Source organism: Neopelma chrysocephalum, unplaced genomic scaffold, assembly GCF_003984885.1.
Source record: "Neopelma chrysocephalum unplaced genomic scaffold, ASM398488v2 Primary Assembly neopelma1_139, whole genome shotgun sequence".
Lineage (NCBI taxonomy): Eukaryota > Metazoa > Chordata > Aves > Passeriformes > Pipridae > Neopelma > Neopelma chrysocephalum.
In genome coordinates, this window is record NW_020897801.1 from 612574 (window position 1) to 637671 (window position 25098).

General features: G+C 41.8%; 1 protein-coding gene across 1 annotated transcript in view; it reads right to left on the bottom strand.

Moving 5' to 3' along the window:
• RERG (RAS like estrogen regulated growth inhibitor) overlaps positions 1 to 24499 on the bottom strand; it is a 109674-nt gene extending 85175 nt beyond the window's left edge. The window contains exons 1-2 of the mRNA XM_027699714.1: positions 24371 to 24499; positions 23362 to 23536 (exon numbers count right to left, since the gene is read on the bottom strand). Of these exons, the coding sequence (XP_027555515.1) occupies positions 23362 to 23422 (61 nt within the window). The 5' untranslated portion in view covers positions 23423 to 23536; positions 24371 to 24499. The remainder of the gene's footprint in view (positions 1 to 23361; positions 23537 to 24370) is intronic.
• Positions 24500 to 25098: the final 599 nt, after the last annotated feature.

The window sequence follows — 25098 nt, forward strand, 5'->3', positions numbered from 1 at the left end:
TGGGTAGAGCCCTTCCCAAATCTTCGTTCGCGAAGCCTAGCCATGATTGCTTGTGGTATTTAGCTAGATCATTCTTTGAATGTGCTCAGTGAAGGTACCTCAAGCCAGCATGTCCTAGACATGTATGGGCTTGTGTGCCTAATGACTTTGGGGTGGGGGGGAGAAAGAGGGAGGTGAGGTGAGGAGGAAATGCAGGAGCACAGGGATATGTTCTGCAGGACATATGAAGGCATCTGAGTAGTGGACTCTGGTTGGTCCAAGCAGGAGCACCCAGAAGGCTGCTTGGATCCTATCACCTTTGAGATTCCCTATGGAGAACATGCTCTGTTGGGTGCCCAGTGAATGGACAGGACACTGGACTTTGAGGATACTGCCAGAGATGTTTTGACAACATGGTGAAGGTACAGGTGAAGATACAACCTCCTTAGCTGACAATATTCTAATTGATGTTTTTTTCTCCCCTGGGAAACAGGCATTTCCCACATTCACACCCAAATGTTTTTCTTATAGATGATCTTTATGGTCCCTTTCTTTTACAAGAAAATCATTTTGACATTAAAATACATTAAGAGAAAACTAACTGGAGGCCAAGGAGGTAAACAGCAGTAAAACAAATCTAATCTACTTTTTCTCCCAGTAAATTAATTTCCTCAGCAACCCTAAATACACTCTGTCCTATGACATATAGTGATATATCTTTTATTTCCTCCAAACCACTTTTACACAATTATAACACAAGCTGACATGCTTACGTGTGGAGCCACTCACTGATGTGATATTCAACTATTTAAAGGTCTAAAAGCATTTATCATCCCCAGGCTTTGTTGAAGTGAACATCTAGTCTAACAATCAGAGCTGAAGTGACCAACCTAAAGTTGTACAAGACCTCTCTGACAGATGTGAAACTTGAGTTCAAGTCATTACTTTTCAAAGTAAGACATTTATTCCTTAATAACAACTACATCATGTGACATAGGAGAAACTAATTCAGGCAGACACTACATCATCCCATTTACTTTCACTAGCTGCTGTTTGCATAGTCTTTCCCAAATAAAGAAGGAAGTTCACCTCCCATTAAGGCTATGCTGCATCTCTCACAGGGTTTCTTGCAGATAAAAAAGTGGGAGAACCACTTTTTTAGAACCACTAATTCAGCTGGGCTGACATTAAACCCTTCATTTGGTCTTGAAGCCAACCGAGATAGCAAACCTCTCCCCAAAATCAGTGGCCCATAACATTAGTACAGACAAAGGGCTTTCTGCCAACATATTAAATCTACTCTACAGAAGCATGGAAACTCTACGAATGGTTTCTAAGAAAGGTGACAACAAAAACTCCTCACAGAAAGTACATTCAGGGAAAGCTCTTTAATTTTAAGGACAAACATTCCCCTGAGTCATAACTACATTAAACTTCCATATGTTAGAGAAGGTGGAGGTTGTGGCGTAAAGGAAATGGGAGTTTCCTCCAGTAAAAACTTCAGCTGAGCAGTTGCTTCTTCAGGCATCTGCTTGCAGGAATATGCCAGACGAAAACTTTGAATCCATATGGTGCACTGCAAACAAGGCACTCGTTGGTACACAAACATCAGCTGATTTTTGCAGAACTTTTGCTTTCTAGCAAAGAGTAGAGAAAATCCTTTAGTCTCTGCTGGGGCTTGCTGGTTCCTACTATAATTAAAGAGGAAGCAGAAAATTAAAAGTTACTGTACTCTTCAGGGGCTGGGAGAAGCTGAGGTAGCGAATGATTGTGACTTGCCAAGACCACACAAGGAGTGAGATAAACCCTCCAGCTTCTGTTTCCTAGTCTGCAGTCCTCATTAGGAGATATGGGACTTTTGCTTTAAAACTCTACATAAAGCAACATGAAACTTGGAAACTGGATCATGGCACACCCACTGGATGCCCAGATAACCTCCTGGCTTCCTTATGTGCTCCTTGCAGCACATGGGGACATAGGCAAAGAATGTCTTACAGCCCAAATCCTCAAAATAAACCACCCAAAGCACACCTTCTTGCTTTGGTAACTTAATTGTAGTCCTCTTAACTGAGGGAGTTAAAATTATCAAGACTGCATGTTCAGGTTGATAGAGCTCTTTTGAAGGACACTGTAGTCCTACAGGGCTTTTGATAAAGATGTTTAAAAGCACAGCTGTATAGCTCAAGTATTTGTTTATAATGAGACAAACCTTTTTTTTATGCTTGGCTACAGACAGATTAGGGGTTTAGAAATTACTCCTAGAAATCTGGGTAACTGTTTAAAAAAAAAAAGAAATAAAAAACAAAACAACACAAAAAAGTTCCAATGAGCAAAAGAAAAAATGAAACAACAAAACCAAACAAACCCCACAAATCTGCAACACTTTGAATAGCTCTAAATTGAAATTTTGTTAGACTTCTGAATAAGCATTTTTGTGTGTTATCGTCTCTTATAAGGGTTTTCTACACCTGCTTCCAAGGGAAGACAAGACCCTATGCATGGCCCAGCTATCACAGAACTTGCCTTCCAGATAAAGTGCCTTTGCAAAAGGAAGGAGACAGGTAGAAGCAGAATAAAATATAAGCCAGCAACTTAAGACTCACATTAAACTGAAATGCAACTAATCAGATTCTGCTCTCCATTTCACTGGCATTGGTTTGCGTCGTCAACCTGTTGGTAGAAGTTTCTATATGGCAGGCACAATTCATCTGTTCAGCCTTAAGAAGAAACACCCCATCCTGCTGTTACTGTGGTTAAAGGAGTCCTCTGTCAGGAAAACAGTCTTTTTGTGCCTTTTTTTTAAAATACCTGTGCTGAGACTTAATATGCCACCTGTAGTGGTTGTTTTTCTTTGATATAGACATTTGAAATAGATTAATTTCAGAAATCTTTTTTATTTGTGGAGCTGAGTGCATACAAAACTATCTAGATGACTGACAGCCAGCTGCAGTCTTGTTTAGTCACAGAAGTACTGCCATCTTTCGTGACTTGACTTCATTTTTTGGACATATTCTGCCTTTACAGCAGCCCTGACTGATGGCAGCAGACATTGTTAGAATCTCAGCTTTGCCTGAAAGCCCACGGAGATGTGTTCAGTCACCCTAATAATGCTGAGGAGTTTGAAGATGTTGTGCAGGTGTGTCCTGAAACGTCACACACAAATAAAGGGATCATAGTAGTTGAAATGGGAATATAAAAAAAATGAAACTTCCTTTGCACAGGTGGGCAGTCATAGCATACGCTCAGGGAAGAAGTTATCCCTGACCTGACGACATCTAGAAGTCTGGAGCTAATAAGGAAAGGGTGTCTCACAGGAAAAAACATCAGCATGTTTTACTGCACTGCCTGTGTGATTCGTTCCCAGTAGCACACAGAATGGACCAGCACTCCACCTCAGCCAAGTGCTTTGTCTTGTTGCCAACAGTGGCAACAGGAGGTACTGATTTGGGACAGCCTGCACGTCCAGCTGCTCTCTGTGGTCCACTCCACTCCTTGAGAATCCTTGTATTAAGCACATTACAGGGCACATCCCTGCCCTCTGCTTTCAAAATCCGTTTGTAGATCTGATATCTGTGAGCTTGTGTAAATCCTTCTTGAACTTGCTGATTCTGCCTGTGTTTTAAAACTCTAGCACACAGCTTCAGGATTTCACCACCCATTCCATAAAAAAAAAATGGAATGGAATGCTTGTATCTCTTTTAAGCCAATCTTATACTAGTTTCATCAAGTGACCTTATATTCAATGAACTCTGTATTCAATGAACTTTCTATTCCTTTTGCCCACCATTTTAATGATGTGTTAATTTTGATCATATCTTCCCTCTACCTTTTGGTTTCTAGTTGTGGAGTCCTATTTTTTCCAGTCTCTCACTGTAAAGCTGTTACATTCCCTTACATTAAGGGGTTATTTTCTTCTGATAAGGTGGTTATTTTCTTCTAACCACCTCAACTGCAAAGCAAATTCAGTCACAAACAAGGATCTCTGACTCTGTACAGGTTTCTGACAGCCACAGATCCTGCAGAAGCACTTGCAGAACTATGTATCACAGGAATGCAGGAACTCTCCTCCACCTTACCCTTCTCTTACTCTATTCCCAGGGAATTTTCTCCACCATCCCCTCTTAGCTCCTTCCAGTCAATGACTTTAAGCATTTCTCTGAGATTAATAAAACCTTCACCTTGTATCTCAGCATAAGATGGTGAGCAAGGAAATCCAAAATTATGGAAGTTTTCTCAAGTTTATATAATAAAAAGCAGCAGAATTAAGAACAGATGCTAGAAAACTGGGACCAAAGTCTCTTGCTGTCAACAACAAATTGAGACGCAATTTCTGGATAACACTGTAATATGATGTTACTTCTGGTCTTTACAACAACTTGACTTCAAGGTTAAATATTTAAATGTATGTATTTTTTCTGGCTTCCAATTAACTATTGGTGTAGACACACTTGGATTTAGAACTGTCATTCATCTGCTATGTGCAGGTAAATGTGATCCTTGCACTTCTATTTATACTAAAACTGTTCTCTTTAGCAGGTAAAATTCACTGAGAGTACCTTTGAACGCTCATGTGAACTTGTATGAATGACACTGCAAGTCAGATTATGATTCTCTAGGAGGTGCAAAAAAGTAGGGACACGCTACCTTCCCATATCATAGGAAGAAAATTATTAAATTCTCTATCAAACTAGTAGAGCAATTAACTTTTCTCCTTTTTAAGCAGATTTTAAGCCTACTGCTCAAGAAAGTTCAAGCTCTTCTCAAAATCACCTTATCATATATCATATCATATATCATATATCATATACAAAAATATAGAAATATCTTGAGGAAAAGCTTCCATTCTGGATCTGTAGACATCTCCTGATCTTTGCTGAAGATCAGACTTTTATCACTTGCTGTAGTTGCAAAATTTATATGCCTCAGATTAATATAAATACGGGTTTCATGCCCCTGCAAGTCACAGTTGAAACACTGAGTAAATACAGCTTTCAGAAAGCTCTTAACAAAGCAAAGGCCTAAGCAGGAAAAGTCTGACACAAAAGCATCCAGTGTGAAAGGATGTGTCCTCCAGAAAGGCAGCAGAGCTGTATGACCCCCTTTCTACCGTCCTTCAGCAAAGGGATATCTTGGAGGAAACATGGGGGAGAAAAAAAGATGGTAAAGGGAGGCAGTGGAAATCCATCGAAAACCTTCTTTGTAACAGTGTGTACAAAGCCTAGGCAAGACTTAGGGAATTTCAGACCCTTAAATTCCCGTGTACAGGGACAAATGCTGGAGGGGAGTTTTGCTTCTCCTAGCAAATACACTCAGCAATAGTCAGAATGACTAACTTAACACTTCCACAGGCCAGTGATGCTACCCTGTAAGTAGAACTTAACTAAATTTTCAGTTCCATGTCCTTAGGGCTTAAGCAAACAAAGGTACAGTTTAAATAAGGTGTCATGGATGAAGAACTACACACCAATCCATGCCTTTTCTTTTTTCCTGGTTTTCCCTGAGTAATGTACAAACAAAATTCTGAATCTAGATATACTCCCAGAGTTTTAGGGGTTTGTCAAAACAATTATTTGATTTTCAGGAGTCTGCAAAATTGGCCTTATTCTCAACTGGTATAACACACTTTTCCTCAGGGCAGTTTTGGACAAGGCAGCAAATGTCATTCAGACAGCTTGTTTTGGTACTGCAGCACCGAAGCAGGAAGTGGAGGGAACTGAAGGGAAGGAGAGAAATTACTTTAAAAAGAAATTGCATTAAACTCCCTTTCTGAGTGATCGTGAAATTGAAGTTGCCCTTAAATGAATTATTCTCCCCCCAGCTTGTTTCAGCAGCAGATGAACGCCAGCACACTGACTTCATTCACTTGTTATGTTTGGGGGAAAACACACAGCGGAAGAGATGACTATCTAGTTGTGTATAAGGCTCTGACTTAGGCTAAGTAATACCAAATATAAACCCATGCCAGTGTTGTTGTTTACTGCGTGCATTTAATGCTCATTTGTGATGTGTCTCCACACAGTACATGCATTCTTTTAACATAAATTTCCTAGTTAAAATTGCACTAATGGTGTTAAATGGTGCCTGTGTTGGTGGTAAATGTGTTGAGCTTTGAGGGTGAGATCCTTAGATTAGGGGTGAAAAGTAAGGTGCCAGCAAATCCATCAGATGAGATTCATCACACTCCTGCTCTTGCTGCAGTAAAACAGGCCATAAAATTCCACTGAAGCTGAACAGCTGAGCTGGTGTAAATGCCAGTGCATGGAGTGCCCTGCACTCATTACTTGGGGCAGCCTAAACTGGAGTCTCAGGATAAACAAAAGCTCCCTCACTGCTGTGCAAGTGCTAAATCTTGGGGAAGGCACATGAACCACTAAATTTTTCAAGACCCTTACAGGCATTTAACTAAGACTATCTATAAGTAAGGTGAACACCTAGCATTAATTTAATGCACTGACAGTGGTATCTGGGGCTGCTGCTGCATTGTATATACTCAGGGCGTTAGAACTGCCTCCCAAGCTGCTCACTGTCCTCGCTTGAATGTGGTATTCCAGCCCTCCACTAAAAAGCCTAAAAAGAAAAATCACTCAAGGTCACAAGGAACTGATGAAAAAATAACCGTTCTGGAATGGCTTCTATCTAGGACAGTAGACAAAATAGAAAAATAAATGATACCCTGATGTTCCCTCAGTGGCCTGTGTTTGAGAAGAGGTCTTACGGGGGCAGGCTTTTCTCTTTCAGCAGCACTTTAGTTTCTTAAATTCATAAATAGCCCATATAAACTCCTTGTTTTGTTTGAAGACCAGAACTTTTGGCAGGATTGCAGGCTCTGCCCAGGCTACTCAAAGATATGAGGCCACAAGCCCCTGCTGCCAAAAGATAATTGGAGAGAGACATATTTGTGTGTGTGCATGTATATCCATTTCCCTATATGCTTATACTTACTGTACTTAAGTTAAATTTTCTCCTGAACCAGTGAGGTATAAACCAAAGCAGAGGGCTGAGGGGTTTTTTGTGCTGGTGAGAGGTATTGGTTGGCCTGATTGCCACTGAGGCAGGAGATTTCCATTTATCCACAGGGTAACTAGCCAACAGGCAGTAGCAGGAGGGAGATATCCCTTTGCCAACATTTTCCCTACTTCCAGTAGGGAAGTGTCTTTAACTGGCTGAGGGAAGCGTCTCTAAATGGGTGAGTTGGATTAATTCTTTATTTCTAGTTGTACTTAATGTAAAAAAGATACAAAGCGTAAAAAGCTCCATCAAAGACTGAAGAGAGAAAGGTTCACACTGATATGCAGAGGCTTGGATGTCAGATGAGGCCAAAATTTTGCCACTGATCTCTGAGGCTGGGAGCTGCATCTTTTAGCTTCTAGAACTGCTTCCTGAGACAAATCTGTTTCAGATAAACTAACGGAAAGGCAATCTTCATCCTAAATTGCTGTTTGCTCTTCATCTCTTTGGACTTTTGCCTCCCGTGCACTTCACTACTTCAGAGCACCTCTGTGCCAGCAAAAAGGAAAATGCAAGGCCAGTGTGCCCACCTTTATTTCTTACATGGCTCCCAGAAAATAAAGTGTCCTGTATCCAGAGATGGAATGTTTTCCATAAGGATAAACTTGTGAGGAAAATCTAACTTCCAGCTCCAACATGTAAAACACAACTCAGGATTTCCAGAGGCATTGGCTTGCTACCAAACACAAGTATACTTTCAGAAGTATAGGAAAAGCATACCCTTGCTGACTTGCTAACCCCCCTCTTGCCATATTTTGTAGGGAATGATGATACTATAACACCTGGGAAAAGTAGCTGCAAGAATATTTTTTAACACAGACACAACCTATCTTTCTTTCCTAACCTTGTTCTTAGAAATCTCTGTATTGCTTCTGCAGACATCTTCCAGAAAAAAAAAAAAAAAAAGGCAGCCTGAAGCAGACACCGAGCATGGAAATATCCAGCCTGAACAGTTAAACCTAGGCAATGTCCTAAGAAACTCAGAAGGGCCCTAGTACTACCCTACCACTATTTAAGGCTACTTTAAGTAGTTTTGCTTCCAGCTCCACCTGCCAGAATGAAAACTGAGGCTTAGCCTGACAGATGACACTTATCCTTGTGAGAGAAAGAAATGCAGGAGCCATGCTGTCTTTGCTTACACAAGTCAACATTTTGAGGCAGCACAGTTAAATAGCTCCTGTTACTGAACCTGGGATCCTGATATGTTGTGTGCTAGTCACTAGCACTGTCTCCTCATTATTTTAATTGCCAAAGCTCTTAACAAACCACCTCTATTTTTTTTTTTGCTCCTCTCAGCAACCTGAGCCAGGCTCATGTAGAAGTACCCCATTGCTGTTGAACAGAAAATCTCTGTAATTGTGGGAATGTCTTTATTGTCCTGTGATAAAAAGCACTCTGCTAGGTCCTTGTATCCAGGAGATGAAGACAGAAGGTTGTGGTAAATCTGTAATTATGTGACTGAAAAACCTAACGTGCTTACAGTAGCAGTTCAAACCATGCAGACAGCAGGAAGAGAGTCCTTGGTCCAAGAAGTCATGGTCTAGATTGAGATGGAGTGGTCTGGGTTAGACTCCTGGAACAGCTACCATCTTGGTATCAGTTCCTTTGTGTTTTTGTCCAGTGTGTGAAATACATGCTACTGCAAGAGCATGTTAGTGCAGTGCTATATGCAGCCTAGTGTTGTTGCAAGCCAGGGTGGAAAAGAAGTCTGAACCATAACTTTTTCGGCTGATGTGGTTTAAAGAATTTGCGGGAAGTGCTCCAAATTCTGAAGGCAAAACAGTGCATCACCTATGACTGAGGAAATAGCACACCACACTTTTCCTGGTTTTGCCCTTGCAATGGTTGCTTTCAAATTGTATTTTGTCTTTCAATTCATTATATTACTCTCTGAGAGTCTGCCAGCACTGAGTGTGGGGACTCCTGCTTTCCTTCCTGGAGGAAATGTCCCACAGAAGGACAGTGGGCACAGCTTATGTCAGAACTGACCCTGCTCTTGATGGCCCTGCTCAAAAGCCCACAGAAATAAACACAGGTTTTTTCATTCATTTCCAGACTTAAGATTGATCTCCAGATGTCTGTCAATGCTTCTTACTGTGGAAATACTGCTAAGGAAACTAAGTAATGATGGCAATTCAGAAGAGACCCAAGATAGGCTTTTTCTGGAGGACTGGAGAAAGAAAAGTCTTGCTACATATCACTGTGTGGATTTTCCCAAATCAGTTCTGTTCAAGTCCCTGGAGTTCTAAGGCTGACGAAATGTACTCTTAATTTAGAGATTTTTAAAAAATATCCCAAAACATCTACCTTCTCACCCTTCCCTCAGTGAGCGTTTTGAAGCCGCTGCTTTTCCGATTTTCTAGAGCTGTGTCTGAATAGAGAGAACCTCTTTTAAACTGGGACCTTCCTAGCAGATTATCACCTCTAAGGATAAGAAAACAATGCAAAAGTAGTGTCAACAACTAGCTGCAATTCAGATTGTTTGAAATAAAGTATTATCTATATGTCAACCTCCTATCCGTGAGGGCCACAAGCATTTGTTCAGGACACTGTACAAGGTTATTTAGTCTAGCATTTTGTGGAGCCTCGAATTAATTTACCTAACAATCTTTAATTTTTCATAACTAATGTTCTTTAGCTTTGAAAATAATCCTGTGAATTTTTCCTCTAGTTTTGAAGAGTTGTAATTAAAGCTCATCTTTCTGTGACTTTTCTTTTTCACCTTCTAAGAGTGTTACCTTAGATTTTTCTTTCTAAAAGCAGTTTCTAGATTTCCTTCCCAATATGTGCAGCATTTCCTCTGTGCAAGCTCTTAGTTTCTTTGCCAGTGTGTTTTCAAATCTTACACCCCGGTCAGAGCTAAAAATATTCATGTTAGTATGGGTCAGCAGAAAACCCTGAATTCTTGTTTTGATTGTCATATGAATTTACAGAAGAAATTGCATCTGTATTCTGTTATGCCACATGCTCCTGTTAATCCCTATTCTTGTAAATAAACCACTGTTGCACGAATTGTGCTGTTAATTTTAATGAGTTCAAATGCATAAAACTTGCAATTTCTCACTAATGTCCCTGTAGCACAGTCCAAATATTGACTCAGCTAATGCTTTCAACTTAGTGCCATAAAGTTGTAAGTTAAATAAAACAAATACAAAAAGTTACTTTTTTTTCTTAAATACTTAATGTTCTTAGAAGAGATTTCATAACAGTATTATGAAAATAATTTCTTTCATAAAATAAAGATGGGGCTCCATGTGCAGGAACAAGCAGATATATAGAATACAAACTCTACTAAGAAAAAAGAAAGCTCAAGTGGCCCAGAGGAGAGGATCATGACTAATAACAGTGTTTTAGGTCAAGGAAAAAAAAATAAGCCAACTAAGTACCAGGGAAAAATTCTTAATTTAATATACTCATGGTCAACAAGATCATATTTTTCAAATCACAAAGGGTTACTGCAGTCATCTGCTCTGACCCCCTTGCAAGTAAGGGCATAAAATGTTTGTCACTGGGGAAATTATTTAATGAGGAATAAAATCCTAGAGGGTTCATGCGTTACCTAAAATTGGACAAGTTCTGCACTGCTGAGACGAACAGGCTAGAGAACTCTGCACTGACTGCCTAATGGTAGAGGTAGTCCATGCATGTATCTCACATTAATGCCATTCAGCTTCTTCAGCTTCTTCAGTTATTTATTATTGAAGTATGGTATCAAAAGCACTACCTGTGTGACAATATTTAGGCAACAGTGTTTTGTTTCAAATGCATGGGTTGAAGGAGCCGCTATAACTCAGCTTCTGGAGACACAGATGGTGCAAGTCCTCCTCCAGTAAGGTGGTAAATAACCCTTGTTTTAATGGTGCAATATTTTTTAGAAGCAGTGTCTACGATGTTGTGTTAAGGTAACAAAATTTTCTGGTTACGTTTTGATATTTTCACCAAAGTCCTTCAGTCAAATGAGGAGTTCACACATTGGTATTATTGCCTTCACTGCACCTTCCTGCCCTGTGCTAAAAGGTGTCCCAAACCCATAAGGCTTTTTTCAGTACTGGCTATAAGAAAGACGGGGATAAACTTTTTGGCAGGGCCTGTTGCAATATGACAAGGGGTAATGGTTATAAACAAGAGGGTTGATTTAGGTTAGATATAAGGCAGAAATTTTTTATAAAGAGGGTGGTGAAACAGGTTGTCCAGAGAGGTGGTAGATGCTGCATCCCTGCAAACATTCAAGGCCAGGTTGCATGGGTTTCTGAGCAACCTGATCGAGCTGAAGATGTCCCTGCTAATTGCACAGTGGTTGAACTAGGTGACCTATAAACATCCCTTCCAACCCAAAGTATTCTATGATTCTATCCCTCATATGACACATACAGGGACAAACTGAAACCACAGAGGTGCAACTGGACTATGCCTTACAAACTGACCCAAGTGTAAAACTACTCTCACTGGTTTAGTACTCTGGGAGGCACACTGAGCATCCTCTGTTAATTACTGGTCTGTAAACTTTTTTCTGAGAAGAACATTTTGAGATGAGAGCACTTTTGCAATCAGTAGGTTCAAAGTTTTCTGAAATGTCACATGAAATATGCTTTTAGAATGACACAGGAGTGTAGAGCCCTGGATTCTTAAGAGTCACCTGTTAAAGTGGACAGAGAAGTCCTGGAATTGCACAATGATTTAGTACTTTTGACACATGAAGTCAGACTGCCCACACTTGAAACGAAAGACTTTTTTCCATCCTCTGCCTTGTTATCCATAAAACACTAAAGCATTTTAACCTTCACCAAGAGCAACAGCATTAATGGGAATGAACAGAAGATGACAGTGCACAATCAAGCTTTAAGGTGCTTTTGTCATGAGCATGTTTCCCCAACCCCTGTTCCAGCTCCTGCTGTTGGTCATCATATTTTCCCTGCCTCTCTGAATAACGTGCATGTCAGCTACCTCCTGTGCAGAAACTAAAGGTAGGATCTAAGGTGGTAGTGTACTGTTTTAACTTGGTTGTGAAGGTCATTCTCTTCTGTTGAGTCCCCTGCTTCTATTTGCAGCCAGTCCCTATCTGTGCTGTGGCACTGGGAACACAAAGTAATATTTGCAGCACTCTGATGTGCAACCAAGTTCCTCTAACTTGATGCTGTTAACATTTTTACAGTTTATTAGAAAGCACCATTCACTAAACGTTTAGCAATTGAAGAAATACTATAAAACGAGCCATGCAAAATTATTTTAGGTGATTAAAAAGTCTTTCAGACACAGACCTAATGTGAGGTGAGATATGATACATATACATGATACAAATGAACATGAAATTAGTCTTAATGACACTGAAACTTTGTCCAGCTGGATCTGGAGACCTGCAGGTAGCTCATGATACTTTGCATACCTGTAAAATGTTAGAACTTAAGAAATTCCTCTAAGGTTCTTCTGCATTTTCCATGGACTATCTCTTGCCTCATCTTTACAGGGATGCCAAACTCCCAAGCTGATGTTTATTGTACATCAGTACATTGTATATTGTGCATCAGTAACTATATATGCTTTTACAGATACTTTGTAGATGCTAGAACTACTTAGGAAAAAGGCAACTTTACTGAGTCTTCTTCATGTAAATAAAAGAGAGTGAAGAAATTTCTATATGTTTTGGTGGTTTATTCTGCAGAGGGAGACTAGGAAAACAGAGCAGGCAAAGCTTCTTTCTTAGTTCTGAATCCAATGTGTCTGCCTTTTCAAGCAGGAAAGAGTGGAAACAGAGCATGATTGTTTCTGTGGAGTCCTGGAACTCTGCAGGACTATACATAAGACCTGTCTAAGTATTTCTTATAGTACAGGTTCCCAAACTCCTCCAAACACAAACTGAGCACTCTGTGAATTTCCATCACAGGGGATGGTGAGTTTAATCTCAGGGGTCTCTTTCATGCTAGATCCTAAATAGAAAATTAATGAAGAAAACAGTCATACCGAGTATGTTTAAAATAGAGGTAGTCTGTTTTCATGAGAGAGGCTTGGTTATTTCAGATGCCAGGTCAGAAACTGCAAACAAAATTTGCCAAGAAATTACCAAAGTAATACTGAGCATGCATGGTGGTGGTTGGTGAGAAATAGACTGGTTTAATTACATCAAACACTAAAAAAAGAGTATTCTTGCATGAGATGTAGTTGAGATTACCATGTGACACTGAAGATTAATCATTTTTAATCATAATTGATTTCTTGCCTCAGCCTGTGCTTGCTTTTATTTCAGTGAGACAGAATCAGTTATGAGGAGAAGGGTGGTCAGCTGGTGCTTCCAGGACCAGTATACCTCTCTCTCCAAATGGGTCTGAAACATCCCTTTGGGTCAGTCCCTTCCTTTCAGGCAAAAAATGAGCCTGTATTGTTTTTTGTCATTTTCTTAGCATCATTTACTTTTCATATCTTACTAGTACAGCTCATAAACAAATCCTTCTTCCACTGACACTTAACGGGGAGAATTTACATTTTTCACTCTTCAGTTATCAAAAGCATGTGTTTCTTCCTGCTCAGTTTGGATTGTTTTCCGTCTGTGGCCAACTTATGTTTGCTAGTGTCTAGCTGGATTATTCACAGTCCTATGCCCAAACCTATTTCTTTAGTGACAAAGTTGTCAACAGGACAAGTATATGAATGTTTGATTATCCAGGACACAGCTTACGGTATTAAGTTGCCTGTCTCTTGTTGTCTTCAACCTTTCTGCTTGCAGCTCTTCAGAGGCAGGGTTTATTCCTTCAGGACTGTGCATATTTATGGGAAAATTGCTGTGCTTCCTGTTCTTGTAATTTTATCAGCAAGGTAAACATAAATAAACAGAAGGAGTGGACTCAGGGGCCACATCTACAGTTGCTCTTGCTAGATATGAATTACAAGAGCTCTCGATCCTCTTGCTTTAGCGAATTTGTTGAGTGTGGTCAGGAAACAGGGCAATTTTCTCAGCTCCCTCCTGCAGCAAGGGGAAAGGTGAGTGTGTGAGCACTGCACAGCAGCGGGAGGCAGGCAGCCCACCTCCCACTCCCAGCTTTGTAAAGAAGTTTATTTGGCCAGATCCTCAGTGGGGGTAAACAGGCACCCACTGCCAGAACAGGTGCAAGACCCCGTCTCCCTGAAGGATACTTTTCTAAATAAATACGTGAATAAGGACACTGATTATGCCTCTCTCCTCCTCCTTCATAATCTCAAGACCTACCATGCTCACTGTAGATAAAGGTCAAATTTTCTTACCTGGAGATAAATCTTTTTGAAACTTTGTCTGGAAATAGATCTAACAGACAAACTCATGTTGTGGATCACTATTAAATTATTTCATGTTGGAATTCAGCCTGGAGCTGAACCAACTCCAGTGCATGTAACCACAAAAATCCAGTTGGGTTAAGCAGCAGTGCTTGGCTTCACAGATGCTGCCATTGAGGTTGGTTAACACAAGGTGTTTGTTTTGGCACTCATACTCCCATGCCCCACATTTTGCAGAGCATGGGGTTTGGTGGGGAGTTTTTGTTTGGGTTTTTTTTTCCTGCTACCCATGGGTCTAATACTGCATTCTTCTGTGGTGACTCTTCAACATATTTCAATATATTCTGCAGTGAAGAAATAAATAGCCCACTCTGATTTTTTGGCTTCTAATTCTTTCTTGCACTTTCCTGCTTTGAATGTCAGATTTGAAGTTCTCCCTTGCTTGTAAAGCTCCTCAAGGGCACAGGTCCTGCTGGGTAGGTCAGGAAAAGATCATGGTTGACTGTTTCTGCCATTGTAGGGAGTGGGATTTTTGTTTCCCAGGGCAGGCACAGAGATAAGCCACTGACAAAAGCAGCTCTCTAGAGTAGGGTTGTGCAAATCTATGATAGATTATATTATAGTTAGACTGAGAGCTGGATGGCAAATACAGCCACATGAAGGAGAGAGAGGAAGTAAAGACAAGCTCCTTTTGTGCTTGTGGTCCTGTGGGTCAAAATGAAAATTAAGCCCTACTCGGTAAGCAGTGAAAGACAGGATTGCCCAATATATTTTTAAGGAAAATAAATGTTACTTCTGTGCTTTATTTTGCTGTCAATAATTAATGTCATAAAGGGTCCTAAGGATCCCGCAGGGCCGGCAGGGGTTGGGTCTCGGATGCTGGGTAACTGCTGGCAGCCTGGGAGCCCATCCGTCAGGATCTCAGCAGCCCTGGCTCTGAGGAGAAATCATGGAAAGGAGCTTTTGTGCCTGAGTCACAATTCCCTTGGTGACTTGAGGCTATCAGGCTCTTCCTTCCTTCACCTCAGTTTCCATATTGGCTGGTTGAGGACAGTTGCAGTGGCACACCTCGCAGGTGGTGGCCATTGTCCCCTCAGCCTTTTGGAAAGCTACAGTGCTGTTCAAGCACTAAAGTAATTCCCTCCCTGGAAGAGTATATCCTATGCATTGTCCAGTTGCATCCTTCCGGCTTGAAAACTTTTCAAGTTACGTATCTGAACAGTTCCCACGTGGTAATGCATTGCTGTCTCAGGCCTCTGCTCTTGCTCCTCTGCAGTTTCTTTTCTACCGGAGTGGCAGCAGGAAAACAACCTGTGAATGTTGGCAGCTTCCCGTGCTTTCAAAACCAGGCTTGATGTTTTCAACATATTCTCTCATTTTCCCGTGTGCAGACTACTGTCTAACATTTCTGGAAAAGCAGCTGGAAACTCCAGCCAATTTCTATGACATTTTAAAACTGCACATATGTTAAGTACATCTACTACTTCCTTCCCCAGAGTTTCATGCTTGTCTTGCCATTCATCTTTTCATCCTGTATGCACAGAATATGAGTTATCTACGGTGTCACTACCATAATTTATGGCATTTCCCAACACCTACATGGCAAACCCTTTAGAAACTATAACAGCTGCAGACTGACTCCAGCAGCATAAATGCTCTACCTGGTGGGAAACATTCACAAAAAGGGCTTTTCCCATTCAGAATTATGAAAAGGCAATAGAAAAAGATTCACCTCCCCTCTCAGTTATTTTTCTGTCTCCAGGAAGAGGCAGGAGTCAATGAAAACAGAAGGGGCTGTGAATGGAAAGAAATGTGGGTTCAAACAGCAGGCCAGGCTGAGAGCTGCTGAGGTGGGAGTCCTGTAACTATTGGAATGGCAATGGGGAGTGCTCTGGCAGCACCCTGTAAACTGTGTGTGGAGAAGTGAGGAAAGCTGAGGGGTGCCTTCACCCAAAATTGTAACTGCCTCTGCAGCACGGGGTATATAAAAGACTGACAGTAAAGCTGAACAAGAACAGTCTTGGAATAAGAGCAGCAAATGGATGAGGATGCCACAATTTCCTTGCCCACTGATATCTTATAGCAATTCCTCTGCTCTCCTGCTCACCACAGTGTTGGGAATGCCTGCCAGGCATGTGGTGAGAGGGTACAAACACCTTCAGTCAACAGCAGCTATTCCCAGCCCTGTAACCAGGGCTCAGCTGAAGCTTAAAGCATTTCATTGATCCTCCTACTTTAAGACAGTGTTAGTTTTTCATACACCTAAGAATTTTTGGGTTCTGTAAACGTAAAAGGCACAACGACAAATGCAGAAAAAGAAAACTTGCTTGAGAAATACAGTCATAACTTGTTTCTCCTGCTCTGCCACAAAGCCAAAATAGGTAATGACCAAGGTTAGCTACGTAAAGACAGACACTGCTTCCCATTTTTAACCTGTGTGAAGCTGGCTTCACACAATGAGTGCCTGGAGCAGCCAAAGCTTGGAAAATCCTCAAAGTCCAAGCCCGGGAGTGGATTCCAGGACAGTAGGAACCACTTCAGAGTGACTGTTCTTTGCTGCATCACATCACTGCTGCCAGGATTAGCTCATCTGGATGTTGCGCACTGAGCCTTTAACGATGCATGATGCACTCACAGTGTGGACAAAGAGTAACAAAGGGGCTGGGGATGAGAAACAGAGACGGGAGTAAGCACAAAATGAGGAGGCTGGGAAGGCAACTGTAAATACAAAGTTCCTATGTAAATTACAAAGCCATTTCACCATATGTAGGCTTTAGGCAACATTTACTAAACAGGCAGGGAGAAAGCCAAGGGTGACAGTCGAGCATAAAGAAGGCAAAAAAAGTATATGCAAGACAAGGGGTAGGTAGGGACTCCACACAAACAAAAAGTTTGTGGAAGAATAAAAATCTTGGTGTTTTTGAAAGGACCTGTGAAGGTCAGCAGCCTGGGACATAACAGTGCCCTGGTGGGGAACAGCAGACTGACCAAAACACTGCAAGGATTCCTGGGTCTCCACCAGGAAGCTTTACAGTTGTCTTTTGCAAAATTACAGGAGATAGAAGTGAGCAGGATGGCTATCTTATCAAGGCAAGAGCTGCAGGGGATGGCTAGGCACAGGCCTAGAGAAAAACTTGTGCTGCAGACATAAATCTTGAATCCTGGCATTCCTTTCCCGGTAATCAAACAGCAGGCTATATTTAGCCCAACCTAAACAGAAACAAGGAACAGCAGGACTAGTCTTAGCTCTAACAGCTGCCACCAGCTGCACAGAGGGGACACAGGTAGAGCTGATGTCACGTAGTTAAATGAGATGGAACAGGGGAGGCAGCGATGCTTGAATGAACAATGTTGGCATTTGGTTAGAGAAATTCTGCATTTTATTATTTCATGGTTAGACAGAAGGGAGATCTAACACCGAGCAGAGCATGAATGCTTTCTACACCAAAGGCAAGGCTACAGTGAACCATGGACAGGCAAACAGAGGAAAGGGAGGAGGTAACAGATACAAGCAGAGGGTCTTGCCACTCAGAGCAAATGGTTGTATGTTTAGCCCAAGTTCCTGGTGTTCCTTCTCTTTAGTTTTAGCACGACAAGAATCAACAAATGCAGTTTGAGAAAGTCCAGGAAAGACTGTTGACTAAAAAGCTTGTGTCTGTGTGGTAAGGAGAGCAGGGCTTTTTCAAGCAGCATGTGAGGGGGGCCAACAGGTACTGCTGATCACAGTAGGGCCCTGTACTTAGTTATGTACACCCTGCCTGGCCCCAAAACTGCACGTCTTGGGGCCACTACATCAGCAGCCCCTCTCCTTGCCAGCATGGAGACACATTCATGGGTGACAGTAATTTATTTCATGGATCCATAAACCCAAGGCTCACTCTCTATATAGGAATCAGCATCATCCACTGGACAGGAACATGGAAAGGTCATGTTAATGCAACTGGTTGCTTGGAATATTACCTGCTCCAGCAGGACACATTTGCATTCTCGCTGACGAAGAAATAGTCTCAAAATTAGTGAACTAATTACTGTTACGTTTCTACTAGTACATGTACATACACATGTACATGCACAGCACCTTCAAAAACCTAGAGCTGGTTGAAGAGTGTAAAACCAGAGGATGCAAAAAGTGGGAGTGTTTAATGAGTACTTTACTAACAAAATAATACAGGACAATTAATATAGTGGGTGTTAAACCTGATCACTGAATAATCACTTAAGCATCTCGTTGTCACTGCCATTCTTAAGAACAAAGGAAAAAAAGGCTACTGATCTATTCCACTAGCACAAGGAAAAAGCCAAAACCCACAACACAAAATCCAGAGTCTCTTTCCAACCACATTTCTGGATTTCAGAGGCACCTTATTACAGTAATCCTCCCTTGATACATCAACTGGTACAGCACGGACTTTGAAGCTCATGTGGTAGCTTTCCTTGCCTTACTAGCAGAGCTGTGAGTTTGATAACTAATCACTCCTTAATAACTCATGTTTCCTCCCCAAAAGTCCCTGAAATGAAATTAGTTGGGGAAAATATATGAGCAGGGATTTTGTGAAGTAGAAAAATCACTTTGGGCTTCTTTCCCAGTAACCCACACGATTTTTTGAATGGGGGTGGGGTGACACTGAATTCAGTTCTACTCCCCACATGCCCAGACCTTGCAATTAGGAAGTGATCCCTGACAGCATGTCTCAAACATATCACCAAGTAACAAAAAAACCCCACAGATTTGTTGAAGGCCTCTCTGGCTTAGCTCCTGCTTGAATTTGTTCTGTAGGAACTTGCAAAACTTTCATCCTGGGTTAGGGAAAACAGCATAAGCCAACAGATACAAATATATGTTTGCTCACAACTTTCCCAACTGTGACACTAAAATGACTGGAGTTGGTGAGATCCTAATTTCTGTGATGGGACAGGCTCTTTGCCATATCATACTTACTAAAGCCCCTTTACTGGTCACCCTTTTGCCCAAATGCAAGCATCTGAGCTATTGCAGGACAGAAAGGTGACAACAGCCCTGTGCCTCAGGTATCTGATTGCACAAGCAAATGATTTGCATAGCTGCCTAGAACCTGACACTTTACTGGGGGAAGCCTGTGGGGTCTTTAGTATCTTCCCTGTTGCTTTAACACCAGTAGAACCCACACAAACTTCCATGTCCCACATCATGTGTGTAGCTGCACGGCCCATCCAGCACATGAGAACTGTGTTTGCCTATGACTGGGCAAATCATACATGCTAATGCAGAAACCTGGAGTAGTCAGCCTGGCACACACACAGCCAAAAGGCAAGTTGGTTAGCTCATGCTGCAGCTGGACGTTGTCTCTTTTTTGGCCAAAATATAAAGGCTCTTAAGCAGATGTATTTTGAGCATTCATAGTCAACTGAGTTATGAGGTGGAAAAGCATCATCCATGCAGTGTTATCCACTATATGCCCTATTTTTCTGCTCCTGGTTCATACATTTTCACTCCTCTTTAGCTTTCTGGGCACATACTGTACCGTGTAATAACATGGAAGAACAAGGGCTTCGAGTCTTTATTAATTGCTACTACTGTAATTTTACAAGGAGCTATTTAGGAAATTCTAATTTTTGTTACCATAGGAATGAAGCTGTAGGATCCAGCAGAAGAACAATTTAAACAGCAATGTTTAAGTAATTAACTTCAACTTTAATTCTCCGCTCCATCCAAGCTCCTCTTGGGCATAAAGGAAAAGACTTTAAAAGCTCTCTCCTCCTCAGTGCCACTTGACTCTAGACCAAATTAGGAGGTACAGCCCTGTTATCAATAGCAGGGCTTAGCAATCTACCTTCCCACCCACAGAGCATTTCCTCCTCTTCCCAAGCAAAGCAGCTGCAAAATCCTCCTTGGCTCAGGCAGAGCTCCTCATCTGCTTTTTTTCAGCTACTTTAAAGCAATGTTTATGCAACTTTAATGCATTAAGAACTGGGTGAATGGAAGAGCATCTAGTCCACAGGTTGGGATGCTGGTACCTGATGAGTTTGCCCATTACTCAGTGTAACTAGCTAGGGGCACTCTTGTGTGCCCCTTTCTGAGCTGGTTTGCTCCTCTTTTTCTATTTGAAAGGTTTAGGTCTACATTAAGTAAAAAAACCAAAACAGGACAGGTAATCGATTAGTCATTCTGCTGGCCTTCCCCAGCAGGCAGGAGGAGACAAGGCAAGGAAGGAGAACAGTGAAAAGCTGACACTCACACTTGCCATTGCCTCCTGTTTGTTTTTTAAACCTTTGAACCATGGAAACTTATAAGCAGCAAGAAAGTGAAGAAAAGTTTTATCTTCCCTGGCTTTAACTCTTTTGAGATCCTACTATTACTACTCAGATTTGTGAACGGTGTTCTGGTTTCTCACCTCGTGTTTGAAAGAGTCTTGGAAGGGACTACTTTGTAGAACAAGGAATCTTGCACCCCTTTAAACAGATGTCTAGCAGTGATGAGATTAGGATGTTCCTCAGCTCTCAGTAATGGTAACAGGTCTAATGACTTTCATAGTGTACCGGGGACAGCTTTAATTCTCCACATGTCCTGAAGCACAACACTCCTTTCTTCACAGATGCTTTGACTCGCTCATCCAAAGTCTCAGTCAGGAAGTGGAAGAAGAGCTGTGTCTGTAACTCCACAGATGCTGTAAGGTGGTGAAGCCACTTACAGATTAAGGACCTAATTCCTGGCTCTTCCTCAGCAAACGAAGATAAGCCAAGAAAGCAAGCCAGTGACCATATTTTGGCATGATTTTCTGGCAATTATAGTGGCCTTATTTATCACCCAACATCTCCTTTTCATTGCACATATCTGGTGTGCTCCAGTATTCTGCCTCACGTTCTTGCTTCCAGAGTCTGGCTTATCTTTCAGCTGTCTGGCCAAGTCTATTCCAGTAAGCTATGGTCACAGGATCCTGCCTCAACAATGCATTACAAACTGGTCACAGGGATAGGGAACTACACAGTTACACTAAAAAAAAAAAAAAGACAGTATCAACACTAATCTAGCAGGGTATTATCAATCAGACCCAGCTATCTGGAGATTACTTTGCATCCAGTTCTGCTTTTAGCACTTTCATAGCTCCCACTATTGTTACTGTTGGCTACAGGCAAATAGGTATTTTCAGACACCACCCCCCTCACACACACACACACAGATACACAGACACACTTATTTCTCTGGAGTTGCCTGAGCTGTTGAAACTGGATCCTTTTATGGGAATGTACAAGAGGGGTTTTCATAAGCAAGCTGGAGAATCTGGGAGGCACAGCTGGCGCTCTGTCGAGGTAGCTGATAGTGCTCCACCCCCTTAAATTCACCTTGTTGTTCTTGCCACTTATTTGCGCCTTCATTTCCACACAGATTCACATTCGTGGTCACAGTCAAAAGAGGGGACCTTAGTCATATTTTATGTAAATATTTCCTTGCATGTCAAGTGGAAGAAAAAGGAAAGAGGAGGAGGATTCTGAAGGACTAGGATGTTTTTATTGGCTTTTCACTTCTTTTATTTCCCACCAGTTTCCAGGAGCACAGGAAAACATTTTTGCCACAAAATCCTAGTATATTGAAATCTACAAAAAGCATGCAACAGGTAAAAAAAGGCTCTTGTTGATCCTAGGCTGGTGTAGCACTTTAACTGAGTGCTTAACAGGTAGTTTTGTAATTTTTAAAGATTAAAGCTCTCAAACTATCAGGAATAACAGGGTGAGGGGACTCTTTTTTAGTGTTTCAAGTTTCCTGCAAATACTTCAACATTCTTTTGCATTATTTTCAATCCAGTCAAAAGACTGGACAACCACAAAACCCATCAACTAAATGTAAGATAAACCAAAAGGAGAACCACTGAAGTCATTTACAAAACTTAGACATGACAGTGACATGCGAATACAAAAGAGGGGTGGGGTGAGCGTAGCAGGGAAGAAGGAACAGTTTAAATTTATCCCAGTATATTATCAGAATTCCCTCAGGTATTCTATTCAAAAAGGTAGAATTTAATCTGCATTGTCTTTGAATAAGCAATATAGTCTCCAAGAAGTTCTGCCTCACATACGCCTTTTTTCATGAGGGCTGACAGAGCTACTTCACTGACAGTGTTCTGGTAAAATACCTTCTGGGTAAACGTGCTTTTATAAACAACCCATTCTGAAGTTAGTGAAACAATAATACATTTATGGGACAGAACCTTGGCATGTCTAATATAAAGTCACTTTGGGGAACTGGAGCTAGTTGATAGCAGCTGAGTCTAGCCTAATGCTCTTACCAGTACATCATTATCTCCTGGCTTCTCTTGTGCAGATTTTTTCTAGAATAAACAGTATCTTACAGTTCCCAAACTGGCACAGGAGCATTATTAGACTAAGTCTCCTTATTTCCTCATCCCTGTGGGGTAAGGACATGTTAGAGTGGTCATGGAGCTGTCAAGTTAATGCAACACCACTGAAATACCTGAGGGAGCTTGCAACTCTCATATTACACTCCTTATCTCATCGAAGGAAAGGCTGTCTGTAGAAATGGATTTTTAACATTTATGCCTCCCCCTTGTGTTTCTACCATATGAACTCACCAGACTATGTTTATTTCTCAAAAGATCTCTATAAATCCAAACTTTACACATCGTATTTTCTTGGCTTCCTGGTAAATATGGAAAACCAGGTGAGCACTGAGAACAAAAATTCTTTGAGTTGTTGAGTCTAAAATTCCTGTGGAAATCAACCAGAATTACAACTATTACAGAAGTAATGTGATATTTAAAAAAGGATCTGATCTTAGGGGAGAGGGACCATAATATAAATGCTTTCATCTAGCATGATGAAGAGACAAACTGAATATTACTAATTCTGTTCCACTGGAAAAGAGGAATGTTGCCACTTCATGAGAACTGGGTTTGATTTGGGTTGGGAAGTTTGTTTTTTGTTGGGCTTTTTCTTAAAAAGTGATAAAAGTATTTTTATTCTGGAGAACCTGGAGAAAATAGTATAAAAAGCCAAGGAAGAGAGAATTCCTGGCCTCATCCTGACTGCCCTAACAAGAATAAGGTCACAGATATCCTTTTGTACAAAGAGTTTGCCTGCACAGAGAGAGGAAAAGTTGCCTGTTGACAAGCAGAAGAAAAAAGCAGAGGACAAACATACCTGACTTGCCCACACCAGCCCGACCAAAGATCGCCAGCTTCACTTCTGCACTCTTAGCCATGCTGGAAGGAATGGTGTGGTGGCAAACTCACTCAATTATCAAAAGTGAAGCAGAAGAACTGTTCCCAGCTCCTGTGTTTGGCTTCACTGTGTCATTGTGACGTCAATGCAGAGCCTGGGGAAGAATACCACAAGGATGGAACTGCAAGGAGCCAGGCTCTCCCTTTCCCCCGCCCCCTTCCCTTTTTGCTTTTTTTAAATAGTCACGATAATCGATGCTCCGTTCCTGCTTTAAACATTGCAGTAACACCACTGACATATTTGGCACTGTTTGTGCAAAACCTACCTTCAGCTTTCTGGCTACTGCTGTTTGCTTCATGCTGGCACTGTAATATTGCAAAAGGTTCTCAACAAGGCAGAGTGCCTGCCTTACAAGGCTCCTTATTCTTTCTTTCTCTTTCAGTTGCAATTGCATATATTTACTGTATTTGACTCAACTGCAACGAATTACTTTTTGTAGAATATTATTTAATAGCTGTGAGCACTCACTAGTAGCGCCTGCAGATAGCTAATCTTTCCTCGAGCCCTCCAGTTCCGAAAAGGTTTCAGCTGCAGTTGCTTAAAAACCTCTAAGCGCTTGTACCTTGCCCATTGTACTAAGCAAATCTGTTCCCAGGAAGTTCACTAGTGCTCACACATAAACATTCAGCAAAGCATGGGGTTAGCAAAAGAATGTCAGAATTGCTGGTAATGTACTTTTAACAGGCTGTGTGGGAATTATCTATGTTCACAGTTTTGCTGCATTACCTTGAGCAAGTCACCTGACACTTCATCTCTTCGATTTGATTTCTCCAATCTGGACAGTAAAATATATAACCATACCTGTCACTGTAGAATGTTTTAAGATCTTGAGGAAAAAACGGCAACTCAGATGATGATGATGATGATCCTCAGCCCTGACTTAAACATCAAAAATTCACTTTACTTTTAAAACAGGGTAGAACTTTACCTGTGAATGCAACGTGTTATGAAGGTTTGCTGTTGTGCTGAAGTACCCACTTTAGCCATAAATTCTAACAGTGACATAGGAAGCTCACTATTGTCAGCATTACCTGCTCTACAGCAAAACGCATTTCAAACATGTTTCTTGAAATAAAAGACTGAGGCTTTTTCCTATTCAAAAAAAAAAGCTTGTAAAAAGAAAGAGTAAAGACACTTTACATCGAGAAGGGTCCCGATTCATGTCTGACGTCGTAGTGCTCCTGATTCCTTTTGCCTAACCGTAAGTATCAGATCACTCTCACTCTGCATGGACAGTTAGAAGCACACACTGTTTCAGGACGTAGCGGGATGGGCGGAGGGGAGAGAGAGGGACACCGGTGTTTGCCTCCTCCGGTCGCCCGCCGGTCCCTAACCCCGCACCGTCGCCTGCGGCACGACCTGCTGCCCCGCGCCGCCACCGCTGCGCGCCCGCAGGTCTGTTCTGCATTTCTGTGCAGATATTGACTCATCACCGCCTGCCCCGTAACTCCGGGTGGTCCCGGCAGGTGCCGCCCGCCCGGCGCAGGGCGGCTCCCGCGGCTGCGGCCACCGGCGCTGCCCGGCACGCCCGGCTCCGCGACCCCTGCGGGCACCGCGCCCCCCGGCGCCGCATCTTCCCGCTTCACGGTACCCTCCTCACGCCCCCCCTCCCCACCTCCCAGCTCCTCCCTTCTGCCTTCCGCACCCGCGGAAAAG